The 19,812-nt window shown below is 36.7% G+C and overlaps 1 protein-coding gene across 1 annotated transcript in view; it reads right to left on the bottom strand.

Moving 5' to 3' along the window:
• TNIP3 (TNFAIP3 interacting protein 3) overlaps window positions 1–18,112 on the bottom strand; it is a 109,797-nt gene extending 91,685 nt beyond the window's left edge. The window contains exons 1-2 of the mRNA XM_070790986.1: window positions 18,050–18,112; window positions 1,450–1,535 (exon numbers count right to left, since the gene is read on the bottom strand). Of these exons, the coding sequence (XP_070647087.1) occupies window positions 1,450–1,535; window positions 18,050–18,112 (149 nt within the window). The remainder of the gene's footprint in view (window positions 1–1,449; window positions 1,536–18,049) is intronic.
• Window positions 18,113–19,812: the final 1,700 nt, after the last annotated feature.

Raw genomic sequence — 19,812 nt, 5'->3', positions numbered from 1 at the left:
ACTGGATTAGCTGATTGTGAACCCTTGTTCAGAAATCTTAATGGCTTCCCTTGTGCACAGTTGTGATTTTCACAGTGGAAGTACACATGAGCTTCTTTTAATGAAAAAATTTCATAATCTAAGAATCCTGAGACTATGTCTCCAGATGCACAGGTTATGAGAATCCAAGTTTGAGTACTCCTGAGTTGAGAACCTGAGGGTAATTATTTCTTTAAATTACCCTTCACTTGAAAGAAGTTGTCTTCATAGCCAGAGAAACATTGGCCTGTATAATTAACCCTCAGCTATTTAGTCTCTCACTCAAGACGTAGTTTGTATCCCATACTGGATGTGGAAGTCAAGCTGAACTACTCACGGGTCCAATACAAGTCCTCAATTTACCTACACGACTTTTCTGTATACTTTGTGCCTTCAGCCTGGAATATTCTTTCATTTTTCTCTTTTTCCATCAATCCCCCTATTTTTTTTTTTTTTTTGCCAGAAATTAAGTCAAATAAATCCTTCACACACATCCTAATGCTCATTAATAGGATTCTTACCTTCCTCTCATATCTCAGGGCAGATTATCTGTGCCTCTTTTATGAGACAAAACATTCAACATACATTATACTTAGGGGTATGTGTGTATGCGTGGTTTTTTACTTCTAAACTGCAAACAGCTAGAGGAAAAGGACTGGATCCAATTCACCACCTAGAAGCGACTGGCAGAACATCTTGTGCCAAATAAGAAGTCAAAGAAATAACTATATGAGTCAATGAATAGATTGAAGCTTGAGAAAAGCCAGAAACGATCATAGAATATAGCAAGTGACTGAAAAAGGAGTTTTTTGATAACGGGCTTAGTAAATTTCTCACCCTATACCTGAGCTAAGGATTTAATAACTCAGGAGAGAAGGTATAGCTACTCTTCATCTTATTAATGAAATAGGTTGCTTCCTAGGAGAAAACGTGTGCTCTTCAAGAGAAATTATCTTAAGATCCAAACTTGTCAAGGGAAATTTACCAAACATGTTAAAAAATATCAAATCTGTTCAAATACTCCATGCTGTTATCTACAATGTCAGCTTTCTTATCAACTAAAGAGTTGATACCTGTATCTGGATATCTGTATCCAGATAAGTTCCAGGGCTTCCTTGGTAGCTCAGATGGTAAAGAATCTGCCTGCAATGCAGGAGACCCAAGTTCGATACCTGGGTTGGGAAAATCCCCTGGAGAAGGGAATGGCAACCCACTCCAGTGTTCTTGCCTAGGAAATTCCATGGACAGAAGAGCCTGGCAGTCGAAAGTCCATGGGGGTTGCAAAGAGTTGGACATGACTTAGTGACTAACACTAGATAAGTTCTCATCTACTCTTAGTAGACTCAAACATTTTGTCTGAAAGCTGAAGTGCTCCAATTAGAATATTTCTAGAAGAGGCATACATTCTGTAAATAAAGTATCTGCAATTACCTTTCAGAATCTTCTGACTGATTGGTGAACATGACCAGTTTCTCTTCGTGTTTCTTGTTTTTATTTAAGAGTGGTCCACATGGAATCTAACAAAAAAAAAAAAAGAAGGACTTGAGACTTGGCCATATCTCAAGGGAAGATAAATATATCCATCAGTGGAGGAGAAACCATCTATTAAACACATATTTCCCAAAAGCCATGTTTTTATTCTCATGTCTTGTTTTCAGCACTGCCAGTTAAGAGAAGACAGACTGTGAACTTGCCTTCTGTCTAGTTTCTATCAGAGGTAAAATACTGGGTGTAAACATGAGGACCCGGTCTTTCAGTTAAGGAAGAATCTCTTGACAGGGAGAAATTGTCCAGGAGCAAGTGAAGAAAGATGGACATTCCAATGTACGAGTCATAAACTGTTAATGTTGTCAGACTGACATGTTTGTAGTGCAATTAGCCACAGTCTAGGAATGAGTTTTCCAGGAGAGCCTAATGACCAATGACACCAAGAGCTTTCTTCTCAGAACCACATTCATTCCAACTTTTTATCCCATAGGAGTTAGTGATTATTTCCATAATTTTTAGGGTAAAAAGAACTAGTAATGTGATTATTAAAAAAAAGAAGAAATTTAGAGATGTATGTAAGACACAAAGTTTTTTCCATTTTCTACTGTTTTTCTTATTTAATATTAATTGTAACTTAAGCACCAAACTGTGGCCAAACATTGTACAGACATCATAGTCCCTTGTGGGGATAAAAGTAGATTCTTGAGACTGAAGCACTGGAAGACTTGTGTATGTTTTAAAAGCCAATTCCTGCAGGCACTTTACACATTTGAAATGCATCTGGAAACCACTAATTGCTGTGATCCCATTAGAAATGTTAGGCAGTTCAGGTCTGTGGGAAACATGAAGCCCCTTTGTTTGAGTTTTATGAGTTTCTATTTAAGTGTAACAACAACCAAAAAAAAAAAAAAAGTTTGTTTGTTAAAATGCTCCAAGAAGGATTTGTTTTAGGTATTGGCAAGCTGCCTTTACATAGTGTGGGAGGGTGGCTTTGAATTTTGTTTTGTTTTCAGCTTGGGACAGCTGTTTAAAAGTCATCCGTTACCACCATGGTCGGACATGACTGAAGCGACTTAGCAGCAGCAGCCAGTTACTAGATGAAAGCAAATGCCTTTAAGGACTGCTATAGGAATCAGGCCACCAACTAGTACAGCTATCTTTTATCTATATAAAATTGCAAAATTGCCCCATTTCTTCATGTGGCATTTTGGAAATACCGTACAATTCTGCAAATGCTTGAAAAGGCATGCAAGGGATATGCTACCTGACAAAGCATGACTTGCAATAAGGGTGCACTCTGAAATTTCCGGAAGATGAGGTTTTTAAAAGTTAATTCATTAATAAATTACAGTTGAACTAAGGTTTAAAAAATATCCTCAATTGTTTCATTATTCCTAAAATTACTTTTTAAAAAAATGTTAATTTTCCAGCAGACCTGAAATGGCACATGGAGTCTGAGTTTCAGAGAATTGTAGAATTTGAGACATTGGAGAATACTGAGAATTATGACACCATCATTTTTACAGAGGAAACAGAAGCTCAAAGAGGACAAATGATTTGGCTAATTAATGACTGACCTAGGATTAGATGTTAAGCCATTCAACCCCTAGTCCATGAATTTCTATTGCTGTCCCACAAGTGAACACTATACAGGTATAAGTCACATGTAATTTAAGTTTGAAATAGGTGAGATCTAGTGTTAATGTTAAAATATTTAAAAAGTAATATATAAATGAAACCTCATTTAAAAAAACATTTCTTAGGCAAGGACATTGCATTATTTGAATTCTGGTGCCGTCTATGGGGTCGCACAGAGTCGGACACAACTGAAGTGACTTAGCAGCAGCAGCAGTAGTAAAAAAAAGAAAACCCCAAAATAGCCTGTGGATAGGCAATTTCCAGACTTAAAAATATTATAGTTTAACACTCACAGATAATACCTCCAAGGCACTAGAAACAGATGAAATAGATAGTCTCAAATGTGTAATTTACTGAACACTGTATTTTCTTCTAAAGAGCCTTTTCATAGGCTGGAATTTTACACTTCTTATGCTTCTACCCAGGAAGTCAAAATATCAAAGAGTGATAATCAGAAAAGTCACTATTATGGGAATAATCATAATTTCTAATAATTGATCCATTTCTCCCATGGCGGGTATTTTTCCATTGGAACAAAAACAAGCAATCAGAGAAAGACACTCAGCAATGAAACCGATTCTCTTTCGAGTGGAAACAAATTAACCAAGTCAACCCTGAAGACACAGGGTCTTTCTCAGTATCAATGCCTCACTTTTTTTTAGTTGTAGAGAAAATGAACCACTTGAGAAGTGTCATAAGACTTGGCAAACATGTGTGTGCCTCTCTGCACTTTACTCATTACAAGTTATGGTGGTGTTAAACCATAAGATAAGGAATTCTACTGAAGTTCTTGCTCCTTTAATTTTTTACAAAATCAGCCTGGGAGGCCATGGATTTCATGGATTTGAACTGGCTAATGTGGAGACATGAGAACAGGCAGGAACAAGGCATCTGTTACATGGAACTAGGAGACACAGTCTTCAGAACTCCCTATTCTAGAGCAGCACACCTCATCCTTCTGCAGCTCAACTGAGGTTCATTCATTCCTTGTAAAATGTGTAACTCAAACTTTTTGCTTTGCTAAACATGTTCAATATTTGAGGCAGATCCTAATTGGGATAACTAAATCAGACACAGAGCATGGTGAGCTTTCATTAAAGAGAACTGTACCTATCAAATAGTGAAAAGATAAAGAAAAGATAGGATACCTCTTAACCCTGGTCTTGGCCCATTCAATGTGAATTTCTCAGATAGCTTGTCCTGAAGTACTTAAAATATAAGCCAGTCAAGTTTACACTGCTGATTTTGATGTCTGCTTTCTATACTCTTATTTCTGTTAACTTTCAGGTAGAAATTAACAGTTCTTTCCTTTCTTTCATACTGTGACATTTGTCTCTACCCTGCAGGGACATCTGAGAAGCCATGGTTTCTCCCAGATATGTTGACATATGTGGTCCATGAAACACAGAACCTTACACTATCATTCTTGATGAGAAGTGTAACCATAATATGACTGCTCCCTGCAAACAAAGCTACTATGCATTAAATACTAAGACTTCTCTTCTGAAATTACTTCTAGAATCCATGGCACATTCTTTTGGAAATTTTTGGAAAAAGCCTAAATTATTTTGGCCTTTAAAAGTTTGGTAAATAAGATGAAGACAGTAAAGCTAAGTAATATCAGTGGTTTAAATATATTAGTTTGTAAACTTTATATTTAGTGAAAAATATTAGTTTGTAAACTTTTTTTTTTTAACTTTTAAAATTTTACAAACTTTTGTGTTTTTTTTGCATCTACAGGAGCAGAGTATAGCACAGTGATTAAGAACAGACTCAGAAACAAGACTGCCCAAATGCAATCCTTTCCCCTCTGATGACTGTTGACTAAGGTGTTACAACCTTTGTATGTCTCTGTTTGCTCTTAGGTAAGGTGGGGATAATAGTATCTGCCTCATTTAGTAATGAGGCTAAAATATGTTGATACATGTAATATTTATACAGTAGTGCCTGGTGTGTAGCTAGCACCCTATACTTGTTTATGGGTGTCATTGTAATGGAGTCTTAGGATGAAGGAGGCAAATAATTGTGATCATTTCACCCCCTTGACTCATGGTGGGTGAAAGGATCTCATATTGGGAGAGCTTGGGGTATGGGGATAGGTATAGATGATATCTTCTAAGGTTCATTTTGACTCTAAGCTTCTCTCTTCTAAGATTCCAAGTAAATAGGTATTTGCTTTCAAAGAATTCATCATCCGGTTGAGAAAATAGGATGCTAAGTCTTAGAGGCCCAAATCTAGGTGTTACTTATTTTCATATAGCCAGGATCCTACCTGGTACTTATATCACAGTGAGGATCAAATATTTTAACAGTAGAATTAAGAAGGATACCTAATTGTATAAAAGATGTGTGAAATGTGAAAATGTGAGAGAGATGTGAAAATAAAAAGTGACTGATATTGACAAGTAAAAATTTGAGGATAATAGGTTTTATTATGGCCAACAGCAGTTGCTCAGATATTTTTGGTGGATTTATTTTTACCATTTGCATGAAAGAAATTTGAAAACAAAATAACTTAAATTTTTACTTAAAGTTGTTTTATACTTTTGTTTTCCTAAGGGAAAATTAGTATAAGCCATGTGTAATTTCTGGAAACAAAAGATTTACAATTAAAGACCACGGAAGTTAGAGTACCTAACTGGTTTACAGCATCCTCTCGGCTAAAACCAGAAACATTTGTTTACATAATTTGGTTAATTTTTTTTCCTCTTCTCTTCCCCTACCAGTTTTTCCTCTTTTCAAGGAGTTTCTTACTGCTCAAGAAACAGCTGTTGCTTTCTGTTTAACTAAACCAAAAGATGTCTTAGATTTTTGGATGGATTTCAGTACCTCAGTGAAGATCATAAACTGATTGTTTAAGCAGAAGTTTACAGAATTCACAGTTCCAAAATAACCCAACTTTAGAGGATAAACTTACTTTTGGAAGTAAACCAAGTTTTATGAATGTTTTGCCATTTGTGGTGACAGCTTTTAATACACTTGGCTTTTTTAAAGTCAGGTTCAAGGACTAGGGTGTGAGCATTACTAGTCATAGTCAACAATGCAGAAACGGGTTTTACAGATCTTGAAAATATCACATTAAAAAATTGCCAAAGAATTCTTCTACCACTGTATAAGTTTGTTTTGTTGATCAAGACTATGCTATAGCATTGAAATGTGTCAAAATAAATGTGCAATTAAAGGCACGAAAGTTTAACTTAAAACAGAACCTGAAGCTGACAAGTGATTTTTATCAACATAAAATATTCTGCCCTCTGGGGTATATAATTTAGAACTCATAATTCTTACTCAGAAAATCTGTTTCATTCCAGAGCCCACCTTAACTAAATTAAAAATTAAATGTTAACCAGGTTCAAATACATTTAGGATGAAATGTCCTAGGCAAGTACTAAACCATCATGAAAATGATTATCCTTAACATTTTATAAGACAGTATGCTGAAAAACATACATATACATACATACACTCATACTTACATATTTTAAATCAGTTATATTGATTTAAAAAATGATATATTTTAGTCTAATATACATAAATGCTTTCTCATCATCACATAAGAGACTTACAGGTACTCAGCGGATCAAAAACTTGGTTAAAATTGAGACTCATGAAGAATAATATATTAATACCATATTCATTCATTGTCACTTAAGATACACAAGTGTGCACGAGTTGCCAAGCCTTCTTTTCTCAGAAGGGGTCTATTGATGGTATTTCACATAGACAGTCAGGCCCACAACAAACCCTCCGTGAATTCTAGTTTTAGTTTCTTTACAAGGGAACTAGAATTGTAAGCCATTTCAATGCTGTCTGAAAATAGAATGCTTTTAGAACTTTATGATCTTTTTCCAATCTTTTAAATTTGCCTCACCCATATTTAATTTAAATTTGGCAAGTTACCTTCATTGGATGTTTCCAAGGTACTCAAATTAGCTTGCACTGAACAATTCTTTTATCCTTTTTTGTACTCATGAATCATCAGCTTATACACATTTTATTTAAATTATGTAATTACAAAAAAAAAATTTTAACTGGTCACACATTGCTTGGGGAAACAAATAAGACCTACTCTTGGTAAATGTGCCACTCAACTTTTAGAGGCAGAAATAAGTGAACGATGTCCTTAGCTATGAGCATGCAGTATGCCTTGAGTGCCAGTCTACATTTTTAGAGAATAGACAGCATGGTTAGTCCATGCTGAGCTGGTTAAGTAGAATCTGGAAAAAGAGCAATGATTTCAGTCAGGAGTGGGAAAATGCCTGCAGGGTCAGGAAGCTAAGATAAATTGATGACATTAGGTGGTGGAAGGGCCTGTGGAGAACAAGCAAATAAATGTCCTGCCTAAAGGCTTTAAAATTCATTAACACACACACACACACACAAACACACACGCACAAGCAAAGTGAACAAACAAAAAACAATGCTCTTAAAAAATATTTCTGTTGACTTTCCACAACTATTAGGTCTATTTTTCATAGCCGTTTATAATTTTCAAAGCATCAATTTATTTGTTCCCAATATGCAGATAATCATGCATACTTTTTTAGATACTTGCAATTACTAGTAAGAAAGAAACATAAGAAAAACACTAGATTAGAAAGCAGAATTTGAAGGAACTTTTATTATTTTTTTCTGGCCCCAATTCCTAAGTTAACTAGATGTAAAATTTTAAGCATTTTAATTATTTTGTCTAGATTTCAGCCCTCTTCTGCAGAATCAGGGCCCAATTGGATTACCTTTAATGTCCCTTGACTTCTAAAATTCTGTGATAATCACTGCCAAATACGCGCTGCCAGCACTGGGGACGCCGACCAGAATCACTGCTGGGTGAGCCTCTGCAGTGGGAAGGGGACACGGGGCTGCTCTTCTGTGTGTGTGTGTGTGTGCTCAGCCACTCAGTCGTGTTCAACTCTCTGGGACCCCGTGGATTGTAGCCTGCCAGGCTCCTCTGTCCTTGGGATTTCCCAGGCAAGAATACTGGAGTGGGTTGCTATTTCCTGCTCCAGGGCATCTTCCAGCTCAGGGACTGAGTCTGTATCTCTTTTGTCTCCTGCATCGACAGGTAGATTCTTTACCACTGCAGCACCTTGGAAGCCAGTCTTCTGTGTTTGGTTCTCCTTAAAATAGAATTAAGTGACTTGTACAAAACTCAAGAACAAATTGGGGAAAGAAGGGGCCAAATAAACTTCTGTTTATGCTTACTATTCTATTACGTTGGCTGGTAAGAAATTATTTCAAGTATTTTATAGCTTCTTACCAAATGCTTGCAAACTACTGATGATATTTCACCTGGACCACTAAAATTGCATCCTAACTAGTTCGCTTCATCCCGGTTTTGGCTCCCTTCAATCTGCTCTCTAAATTGTAGACCTAGTGATCTTTCCAAAATATATATTTGAGCTTGTCATCTCCCTTCTCTCTACCCCTAAAATAAACCACCCTCATGGCTTTCCATTACAGTGACCAAAGTCTTTATTGTCACTGAAAGGCTCTGCTTGTCTCAAACTGGTCACTATTGGATGTAGGAAGAGATGGTTCTTTCTTGTGGGGCAAATCTCCTGGTTTTGCAAGATGCTTGACATCACCGGCACCCAGTCATGATAACTGAAAATGCTCCCCTCTCCCCTATTGACCCAGAAGCACCTTCCAACCAGTTTTCTTATCACCCACTAGACTTTTTGTCAGTTCCTTGAAGGTGCCGTTCTCCCTTCTGCTGTAAACTTTGAAGCTGCTGTTGCTTCCTTTTAGATGGCTCTTCCCCTCAAAGTAAATCTTTCCTGACTTCTGTTGCACAGATTCCTTTAGCATGATTCTTAGAGCTGTATGCATCTGTCCTTTGGAGCATTTATCATAATTGTAATTTCACTATTTTGGTGTGTAAGCGAGTATCTGTTTAAGGCCATTCTTCTCCACTAGACTGTAAATTCTGTATTTTTTCATGTGTTTTGCGTACCTTGAATTCCCAGTGTCTGGTACAGTGCCTGTAATATGCTAAATGCACCACACTATTGAATGAATTGAAGAATATTAATTATGCCAGAAATTAGCTGAACATGGAACTGTAACATTTTTAATACAAAATATTGAATAAGATTTCCTAATACTACCTTGTGTGTGTGTGTATCAGTCACTCAGTCGTGTCCGACTCTGTGACCCCATGGACTGTAGCCCACCAGGCTCCTCTGTCCAAGGGATTCTCCAGGCAAGAGTACAACCTTAGTTTAGTCTAAATCACTCTTGAAACCTTTTTCTGTTCAAGTTTTACCCCCAGAGCTCCCTATTAAAACCATTTTATATTGAAAAAGGAATTCCCTTAGCCTGGAAAAAGGTCTATAAAGCATACCAGGTGTTTAAAAGAACAACCTAAATTTATAAGCAAACAGCTAATATTTCACTGAAATATTTCACAAAATTTCTATAAATTATAAATAAATAAGACATATGCTCAAGGCTTTTAAAGAATACAATAATGCCATTCAAAAAAAAAATAAGCATTTGTTCTAGGTTTTCATTCATTTACTTTCTCTGGTAAGAAAGATTCCTATATCTAAACAAGTATTTAAGGCCCTTTGATTGTAGATGTGGAAAAAATTGGAAGAGAGGAAAATTACACTTTACTCTCATTTACAGTAATGATGAGGGAAATTAAAAATAAGAAAGAGATTTTGGGGTACCCATTGTTTGGCTAAACCAAAAAAAAAAAATTTAAAAGAAGGGCTGTGTTTTTTTTTTTTTTTTCCACTTCATATTTCTGAGAAAGGTGCCAAATTAGGGGACTTTTATCATCTATTTCCTTCTAAGAAGCCTTCTTTGCTTTATGGTAGTAAAGTAAAATTCTTCACAACCACAGATTCTCTATTGTTCAAGCACTTCAGGGCACCTACACTACTTCTATATGAAAAACTAACATTTGAGGACTGAAATTGGAAAAGTTCTTGAATCAGAAGTCAAGAGACCAAGTCACCAAGGCTGTCACTAAACTTGCTCATCCCTGGATAAGTTGGCCCCTCAAGTTTCAAGAGATTGGATATCACAATAGTGAAAGTGAAAGTGAAGTAGCTCAGTCGTGTCCAACTCTGTGCGACCCCACAAACTGTAGCCTACCAGGCTTCTCAGTCCATGGGATTCTCCAGGCAAGGGTACTGGAGTGGGTTGCCATTTCCTTCTCCAGGATACCACGATGGCTCAGAGCTTTTCCAACACTTAGGTGCTGTGAAGTTGGTCATCCTAGAATGACATATATTGCAGTATCACTTGTGACCCATAAATCTTAAATGCTTGCTGAAATATGACCAATGGCCAATTCTTACCCCATAGAGAGGAACGTATTGTCCATAGAATGACCCTTCATTCTACAGTAGGACAAAAATGTGCTTACTCTGGGTCTTTATCCAATTCTGTCTAAGGAATTATTCTCAAACTTCGGATTTCTGTTGAAGAACTTCACTGAGGTCCCCTAATTTATAAATTCACCTTTCTTAACACGTATATTCTTTACCATCTGCTACTGCTACTGCTAAGTCACTTCAGTCATGTCTGACTCTGTGCAACCCCATAGACGGCAGCCCACCAGGCTCCCCCGTCCCTGGGATTCTCCAGGCAAGAACAGTGGAGTGGGTTGCCATTCCCTTCTTCAATGTAGGAAAGTGAAAAGTGAAAGTGAAGTCGCTCAGTTGTGTCCGACTCTTAGCGACCCCATGGACTGCAGCCTACCAGGCTCCTCTGTCCATGGGATTTTCCAGGCAAGAGTACTGGAGTGGGATGCCATTGGCTTCTCCATTACCATCTGAGCCTATTACAAAAAATATTAGATTAAGTAAATGTCAAAAGATGTGAGTTCCAGTCTATCTCTAACACTCAACAAACTTTGTGACTCTTGGCAAATTAAACTCTCTGAGCCCCAGTATCCTCATCTGTGAAGTAACAGTAATACTTCCTATCCTCAAATGGAAAAACATAAAGGTTAGACAAGAGGTTACTCTTGAAAGCATTGCCAGCTTGCCTCCACTACAAGATTTGCCCTGACTTGTCTGGTGAATACTAAGTTCTAAATAAATACTGTAGAATTTAAATATGCTTTAACATTCAAAACTCACTAGAAAACTGGCAGAGAAAGTGTTTCTAACGGGACATGAATGTTTTATGTATGTTATTATTTATGAAGGTTGATTGTTTTGTTGATAATCATGAAAGTGGGAGATAAATGATGTATTGTTTTATGGCAATATGCACCAAATTTTTAGCAATAGAAGCCATATCAGTGACTATACTTTCAAAAGAACAATAATAACATGTTATTATCATTATTATTAATATCAAGGAATTGTGATAAATCTAAATATCCATGACTACATATAAATTACCTTGGAATTTTAAAGTCCAGGTAATTATCACTAGATTAACAAACGTATATATAGAGAACTAAGCTATCTCAATATGACTCAAATGAAAATAAATTACCGTTTAACAAAAATACATGTATAATAAAAATTAATAATTACTAAGCTCAGTTCTGAGATTTTAATAAATACTTTCTGATTTAATAAGAAGTTGAGATGAAACCTGACCCCTGGACAGAGGATTTCAAATAGAAAGAGAATCTATCCTTTCATTTCACTATGAAATTCAAGATCCTTTCAGACTAATTATACAGTCTCTGTTATAGCCTTATCTAATGTTAATATTTATGGTTTTATTTTTTTGATATTCTTTCTTGTTTTTATATGCAACAGAATAATCTCTAATTAGAAATCTATGTTATTTTTAACACACATTTAAGTAGGATTAAATTTGTCTACATGAAACATCTTAAGGTTAAGAATCTTCCTACTCATATTTTTCAATTATAAATCAAATTTGATTTTTTTGATACTCTTCCAATATTTTATGTTCCTCTCTACAAGAAAAATTCAAAAAGGGGAGCACATTTTCCTATAGTTAGACTGAACAGTTTTTTTGTATGTTTTAATAAATACAGTTGTTTTGCCTTTTGTAGTTAAAAAAAAAAGGTAAGCTTTCTTCCCAGAACACTTTTGAACACTTTTCTCCTAGTCAAGAGTTAGTTAAAAAGTGATAATGTATTCCTTAAAACTGAAGGAAAAATAGCAAATATGGCAAACTACTGAGAATCTACTGATACACCTTGTAAGCATATAATCTGTCATCTGGACATAACTGTTTATCAATGTTTATTCACATCAAAAGGAAACATTTCACCATCTTTGTAATTTAAGATATATTTTAAAACTGTGAAAAAAGTAATTTACTTTCAAAAGTTTTTTTTTTTTTTTTAAACATCTATTTCTGCTTTATTGACTATGCCAAAGCCTTTGACTGTGTGGATCACAATAAACTGTGGAAAATTCTGAAAGACATGGGAATACCAGACCACCTGACCTGCCTCTTGAGAAACCTACATGCAGGTCAGGAAGCAACAGTTAGAACTGGACATGGAACAACAGTTCAGTTCAAAAGTATTTTATGAATTACTCTACTTAATATGTTTCTTCTTGAAGAATTTAGTGTGTCAGATTAGCAAAAGCATAGAACAATTACCCTTAGCCACCCCATGGACTGCAGCCTACCAGGCTCCTCCATCCATGGGATTTTCCAGCCAAGAGTACTGGAGTAGGGTGCCATTGTCTTCTCCATAACTTTAAATACTTACATAATAATCTACTTAAACTGTGGACTAACTGCCCCACTCTGACTCTATCTGTCACCCAAGGTTTTTTACATTCTTAGATCAATTAAGGGATCCATTTGTTGGAACTGTGCTTTGCAGTCACTAGAATAATTTCCACTCATATGTTGTTTTCATTTTAAAACCTGGGAATGCTTCATGTTGGTAGTGTTTTCAAATAAAATTGATTTTTTACCCATTCTCTGGGCAATTTCAGTAGAAAGACATTTTTAAAATTCTGTCCTCTTTCTTAAAGACTTGAGGACATATGTGGGTAAAATACGTTATTTTATTTTAAATCCTTCTTCCTTCATGAAAACAATTTTTGAAATATCTAAACTGTCACAACTCCAAACAGATGGCAGAACAACTGTGACTAACAGGTTTTCCTCTGAGATTTCTTCATTATCTAATCTTAATGAGGAAGCAATGTTTACAAATGGATAGCTAAAGCACTTAAAACATGAAAAAGCAATTTTTTAAAGCTAACAGTTAAAATAAGGCCTCAGGCTTTATCCTTGGCAGGAAGTATTCAGTTGACAAAGAACTTAGTAAGCATCTTCATCCCCTCCTCCCCCTACCCCCTCACTATGTAGGTGAAGACGCTTAACCCCAGTGGAAGAAGGTGATCAAGGCGTCAGTCAGGACCTTGACTGATGAAGCACCTAGGATGGTGCCTGTCTCTTCATTGTTCCTTGGGTCCCTCTGACGTCTGTCTTTTGGGTTCCTTTAGAAGGGGGAATTGAGTTTAATACTAAATTTCCTATGTTTAAGAGATACTATTTCTTTCCCATTCATGCCTCATTTATCTCATTAAAATTGGGAAACTATTCAGTGGCTAAAAATCTCAATGGAAAAATTATACAAGAAGCCAATGATGTATTAATTAAAATGCAAACTTAGTGAAGAGTGAGGGAAACCAGCTGAGAAGGAGGCAGAGAGGAGAGAGAGACCAAAAGACGGGAAAGAGTCAGAGAGAGATGTAAAGAAAGTGAAAAAGAAAGGAGAAAATAAGAAGATTTGTTTCTCTTCATTTTCTGGATCTTAGAAATGTATTACAATTCTTATTTAAAAAAAAAAAGTAGATTTCAAAATTTGAGGAGAACATTTCTGAAAATAGCCTGTGTTAACCCTGATCCATTTTACAAATACTTGCTTGTCACACATGATGTAAAGATCCTATGCAGGCCTTCTGCTGTGAGAGCAAGTCCTTGGATGCTTTGCCATTTTAAAAAGGTCTTTCCAGGTTTCTGTAACAGGGCATTGCCTGAGATTCCCAGGAATGAAGTCCCTTAGTATTTCACAGTAGAAAATTTTGTAACTAAACCAGACACTTAATATTGTTACATCAGTGAAAAAATCATCACTCTGTCATAGTCATCTTGAGTACATTTGTTCACTGTTAGCTTTAAGAATGAATGTTCCTGGGATGTCAATCTGATTGCTGACATTAAAATTATACCTATGAAAGTCTGTTTTCCACTCTCCTTTGGAAAATTTGACTAAATAAATCAACCCAGTGACTTTATATTTAGAACTTTTTATGCTTCCCATCAACACGATGCTACATGAATCATACATGAAACGTATAATGAAGGCTATCCACCACCGTGACACACACTGCCTGGATCCTTGCACTGATTACAGCATACTCAAGATTGCTGAACCTGCAATATCACCTAAGAGGACAAACGTAGTAAAACTATTCATGAATGCCTAAATTTAGCTATTATTTAAAGATTTGTTAGAAATAGTAAATAGGATACCGTCACTTAGTTAAATGTGTCATTTCAGAAGCTTCTCTTATCTGACATGCCCCAAAGGACTAACGGGTGAAAGCTGTAAAAATTTTGAAGGAGAACACCACACAATACTACATTTTATAAATCCTATCTCATTTCCCCTGGAATACATGAAACCAGATCTTAATTGCTAATATTACCAAACTCAAATATCAATCATACATACCAGTTTGACATGAAAGCTCTAGGCATTTTAAAAAGAAATTAAGTTACAGCAAACTCTGATAAGTAAGCAAAATGAAAGTACAGGCAGGAGGGTACGTTACTTACCTTGTTCTATACTGAAAGTTCCTCTCAGATCTAGGGGAATGTACTATAAGCTCTAATAGAGACGTGGAGAGGGTGTCTTTATGACAGCCTTTGAATCAAACAGTAACCAAGTGGTTTAAGTAGAAACATATATTTTGAAAGGTTAATCCACCCATACACAGGGAAACCCCGTTTTAAGAAAGTCACTCTGCTGCCAACAGGCTATTAATATACTCACCTCCCAGATACAAACACAACCTACAGATAAAAGATTCACAACCTATGTGAAAATACCACAGAGGATTCCCTCTGAGTCGCTATGTTGTAATGGAAACACAAGAAAACAATATACCTCTTCAGGCACTTGGGGTACTACAGGAAATCCACCTGCCCACTTAATGGAAAAGTTATATCAGCTTAATAGGGCCACAACACATAAACATCAATGTAGAATTAGTATAATTTACTGTAAGGACCACATAGGTCACACACTCATTTCTAGGAATGTTCCTCTGTTTCATCTTCCTATTTCTTTCCCTGAGAGAGCTAGCACCCAGGTTAACATTTAAATACTTGTTCTTTAAAGTAATTTAGAAATAAACCCACTCCCTTTAAAAAAAAAAAAAAAAAGAGTTGCTGAGTGTTTTCTTAGAGGAGAAATTATATTTACGGCCTCTGTGTTGCTTCACCAGCATTACAGGATAGGAATTATGTATATTTTTTCTCATCATACAAGAAAATACTTTATGTAATTATTAGCAGTGGCAAACCTCTCCAAAGTAATAAAAAGTTTGTCTGAGTTCAGAAATGAAATCATTGTGGATAAAATACCCAACAGGTATTATTAGTGGTTATTTATATCATTTGATTATATTGATGTATTAATTTATCTGGTAGTCATGGTGAGAGTAAGTAACAACCAATAGCATGTGGGCAACAACTGGAGAAGTCAGACTGTATCAGAGTTTGACTGTTGGTATATTTCAGCTTTTATCACAACAGGCATTATACTTCAGAAAAACAGATTGACATCATGAGAAGATCCCACTTTTATAATTCCACTTCTACAAACACACTTTAGAAAGTCAATGAATTTCAAAGAGGACTTTGACTTTTTTTAATGACAAAAATGTTAAAAATATCAATTTTGAGTGGCAAAATCATGACTGTTGTATTTTTTTTCTTTTTTCCCCTGTATTTTCAAAAATTTTTAGAAGAAAAAAATCTATAATGCAATGTAGATTGCATATACCATCAACTTAAAAAATCTAAACAGAAACTAAGAAGTATGCAATCTGTCTTTAATCTGAGTTACTAAAGTAAACATATTTGATATGAAAATACCAATATTGTTATTTTAAGATCTCCTAAAGTCTTTATAACATGTCTTCTAAAAGGTCTTTCGAATTAACACAAAATTACATTTACCCAGTCAGTTTCTTTCCATGTGAGAAAAATAATTAGTATTTCACAAGAGTATGCCATTTTAGTGTAATACCAAAAGAGCAAGGAGACATTTATGAGGTGACAGCAATAAGGTGGAAAGTCAAGTTTTTCTTATAGACTGGAAGTTTTAGATCTAACTGATACTTTCATTTTCTGAAATTTCTTTTAAAACTACAGAGTGCTATACAAATGCATACACAATTGCTGTTATTAATTGCCAACCTAGATAGTATATTGAAAAGCAGAGACATTACTTTGCCAACAAAGGTCCCTTTAGTCAAGGCTATGGTTTTTCCAGTGGTCATGTATGGATGTGAGAGTGGAACTGTGAAGAAAGCTGAGCGCCGAAGAATTGCTGCTTTTGAACTATGGTGTTGGAGAAGACTCTTGAGAGCCCCTTGGACTGCAAGGAGATCCAACCAGTCCATTCTAAAGGAGATCAGCCCTGGGTGTTCTTTGGAAGGAATGATGTTAAAGCTGAAACTCCAGTACTTTGGCCACCTCATGTGAAGAGTTGACTCATTGGAAAAGACTCTGATACTGGGAGGGATTGGGGGCAGGAGGAAAAGGGGAGGACGGAGGATGAGATGGCTGGATGGCATCACTGACTCGATGGACGTGAGTCTGGGTGAACTCCGGGAGATGGTGATGGACAGGGAGGCCTGGCGTGCTGCGATTCATGGGGTCACAAAGAGTCGGACACGACTGAGCGACTGAACTGAACTGATTAAAACTTTGAAGTATTCCCAGAATGAGTCTCAGGACCAACGTTGGGATGATCCTATAAATTAAAGTATGTGGAGAGAACATAGAAGTTTCTTTCAGAATTTATTGAAGATTAAGCAAGATTATTTCCATTTAAATCTACGGGCTAGAGGACTTCCCTGGTGGTCTAGTGTTTAAGAATCTTCCTGCCAATTCAGGGAACATGGGTTCGATCTCTAGTGTAAGAAGATTCCACATGCCTCAGGGCAACTAAGCAGATAAGCTGCAACTGAGCCTGAATGTTGAAACTAACTAAATAATTTTTTTTTTAAATTGAAAAAAAAACACACAAAACTATGAGATGGACAATGGCGGTGGTGGTTCTAGTCAATGGAAGATGGAGTAGACATCATTTTCATTTACTTCATGAAAATGTTGGAGAAGGGAGAGTCTCTAAAACACAAGGACAGATCTTCTTATCTCAACCTCCCACCACTCTGACTGTGAAAGGGAAGCTGGACCTTCCCTAGAATCCTGTCCTGAAGTAAAGGTATTACTGGTCCATAAAGCACTGTATTGCTTAGGGTACACATCTAAGCCAGTTAACATCAACTGCAAGCAAAAGGTGGTGATCTGCTGACCAAACGATTTTTACTGTTCACAAAAGAGCATTTTGTTCAGAGGTTTACCTTCAGGGAAAAATAAGGAAATGAGCTAGACTAGTACCTAAAGTGATTGATCCAAAATTAATTTCACATGGTTTGAGGGCACAAGTGTCTGAGGGAAAAGGCGAGGAATGGAGAAAATGAGACTTGGTTAAGAAAGACAAGGCCACTGAGAGTTGAGTTTGGGAAAAGAAAAGTTATATTCAATATTTCATCCTTTGTCTGGAAGTAATATGAAGAGTATTAAAGAGGCTAAGGAAAGGAAGTTTTCCAGCTTTAGGTTTGAGAAAGGACAAGTCCAATCTGTCTTTAAAGATGAGCTGAACGTGTCACTCAATAATCAGGCTCCCATGAACCTCAGCTGCACCTCCTGTGCAGCCGTCCACAGGCGTCCTCAGGAAGACAAAGCGTTTCCACATGCTTGCTCTCTGGCGTGATTCCAGACTTCTCTCCCTCTCTACCACTTACTCATGTTCCTTTTCCTCTCAACTTCTTAATTTCCCAAATTCTCAATCGTAAGATTGGCGATTGAATGGAGACAATTCATGTAGGTACCACCGTTGAGAAATTCACGTCTGAAGGCTTTATTGTCATAAGGTTTTTTAAGAAATGTGGTAAAACCAACCCAGCAATGTTTGTCCCATTAAAATGCAGTGTCCTTGGGAGTTGTTCAAAATAGATTCTGTCTGTTGGGTGAGAGCTTTCTGCAGGTTGGAGACTTTTGATAGTCCTCCAGAGTCCTTCAAGAGGGAGGCCATGGCCTCTTGCCAAACTTTGGTCATCGTTTCCCTGAGAGATTCAAACCAGAGAGTTTATTTCCATTACAACTTCAGGACGTCACCTGCGATATTACTTACAGGATGGGGACAGTTGTGCCAGGAGCCCCAGCTGGATGGCTATCAAACCAGAAGAGTAATATCATGACTTCTGCTCTACTGTCTCCTAGCGTAGTTTATGAAGAATAGACATTAGTATTAATTTGGGCTTTTGTATCTCTGTTCATTCTGTTCTAGTGCCAGTTGTCTCACTGTTTATACTCTGCACTGTTCACTGAACCTAGGGTAGGCAAGGCGTGAGCTAAGAGGGTGGAAGGAGACTAGAGGAGCTGTAGCAACTGCAGGCACGTTTGTTCTCTCTTGGCAGCGGCCACAGCACAACCTAACACAACACAACCTCTCTCCTGACTGGCACAGCAGCCACACTTGTGTTCTCTCCTGGCTAACGCCAGCTGCAACAGTAAACACGCTGTATTCTTTCCTCTCTGGTGGATTGAAGGGACGCAGCCGTGAGGCAGCAGTAATTCCCGCCATTTTATGGGTGGGGCTCATATGTCTGTATCACCCAGAGCAGCTCCTCACCGTAGTGCTATAAGCGATCTCAGCCGTTGTATAATTATTTACAAAACGTGGGAGGGGAGAGCCTGAACGTGCCATCTTCGCTAATTTGCGCTCTCCCCACAGCTTTCTACTTCATACAAGATGGCATTTTTTTCCCTCTCAAATTCCCATAACAACCAGGATTAGAGCTGAAATTAGAGCTAATTAGAAATTTGATAAAATTTCACCTGGGTAAAAACTGACACAGAAAACAATTTTTTTCATCACTTGGTAAAATCGAATACTTTTCCATGAAGCTCTAGGAACAGCTATACTCATGGGATAGTGGTAAAATTTGGTTTTTGTACATTTTTTTTTTTTCAATAAAACTATCATTTTAAGAAAATGAGTAGTTCCATACATTTTCACTGAGTTCTTCCTCATTACCATGTGTATGTATGTGTGTGTTTGCGTGCTGTTTTAAAAAAAGACTCCAGTATAGATAATAAAGGGTTGAACAGCAAATAATATAAATCATTAAAATATCACAGATCTACTTTTTCGTAAGGTTGAGATTCAACTTAAAAAAAAAAAAATTCTGCCAAAAAGAAGATATATCAGGCAAACAATTGGGTGGGAGAAGAGGCATAGATCTCATTTCTAAAGAGAATGAAAGAATGGATATGAATCATGGATCTAGATAAATCAGAAATGCAGCTGTTTGGAACCTAAGTCTCCTTATTGCTCTACAGCAGGCCTAAAGACGTGATGATCTTTAAAGAGCAACCCCTTTGTTGCCACTG

This window comes from Bos indicus, chromosome 6 (assembly GCF_029378745.1).
Source record: "Bos indicus isolate NIAB-ARS_2022 breed Sahiwal x Tharparkar chromosome 6, NIAB-ARS_B.indTharparkar_mat_pri_1.0, whole genome shotgun sequence".
NCBI classification, from domain to species: Eukaryota; Metazoa; Chordata; class Mammalia; order Artiodactyla; family Bovidae; genus Bos; species Bos indicus.
This window is presented reverse-complemented; position numbering and strand designations above follow the sequence as displayed.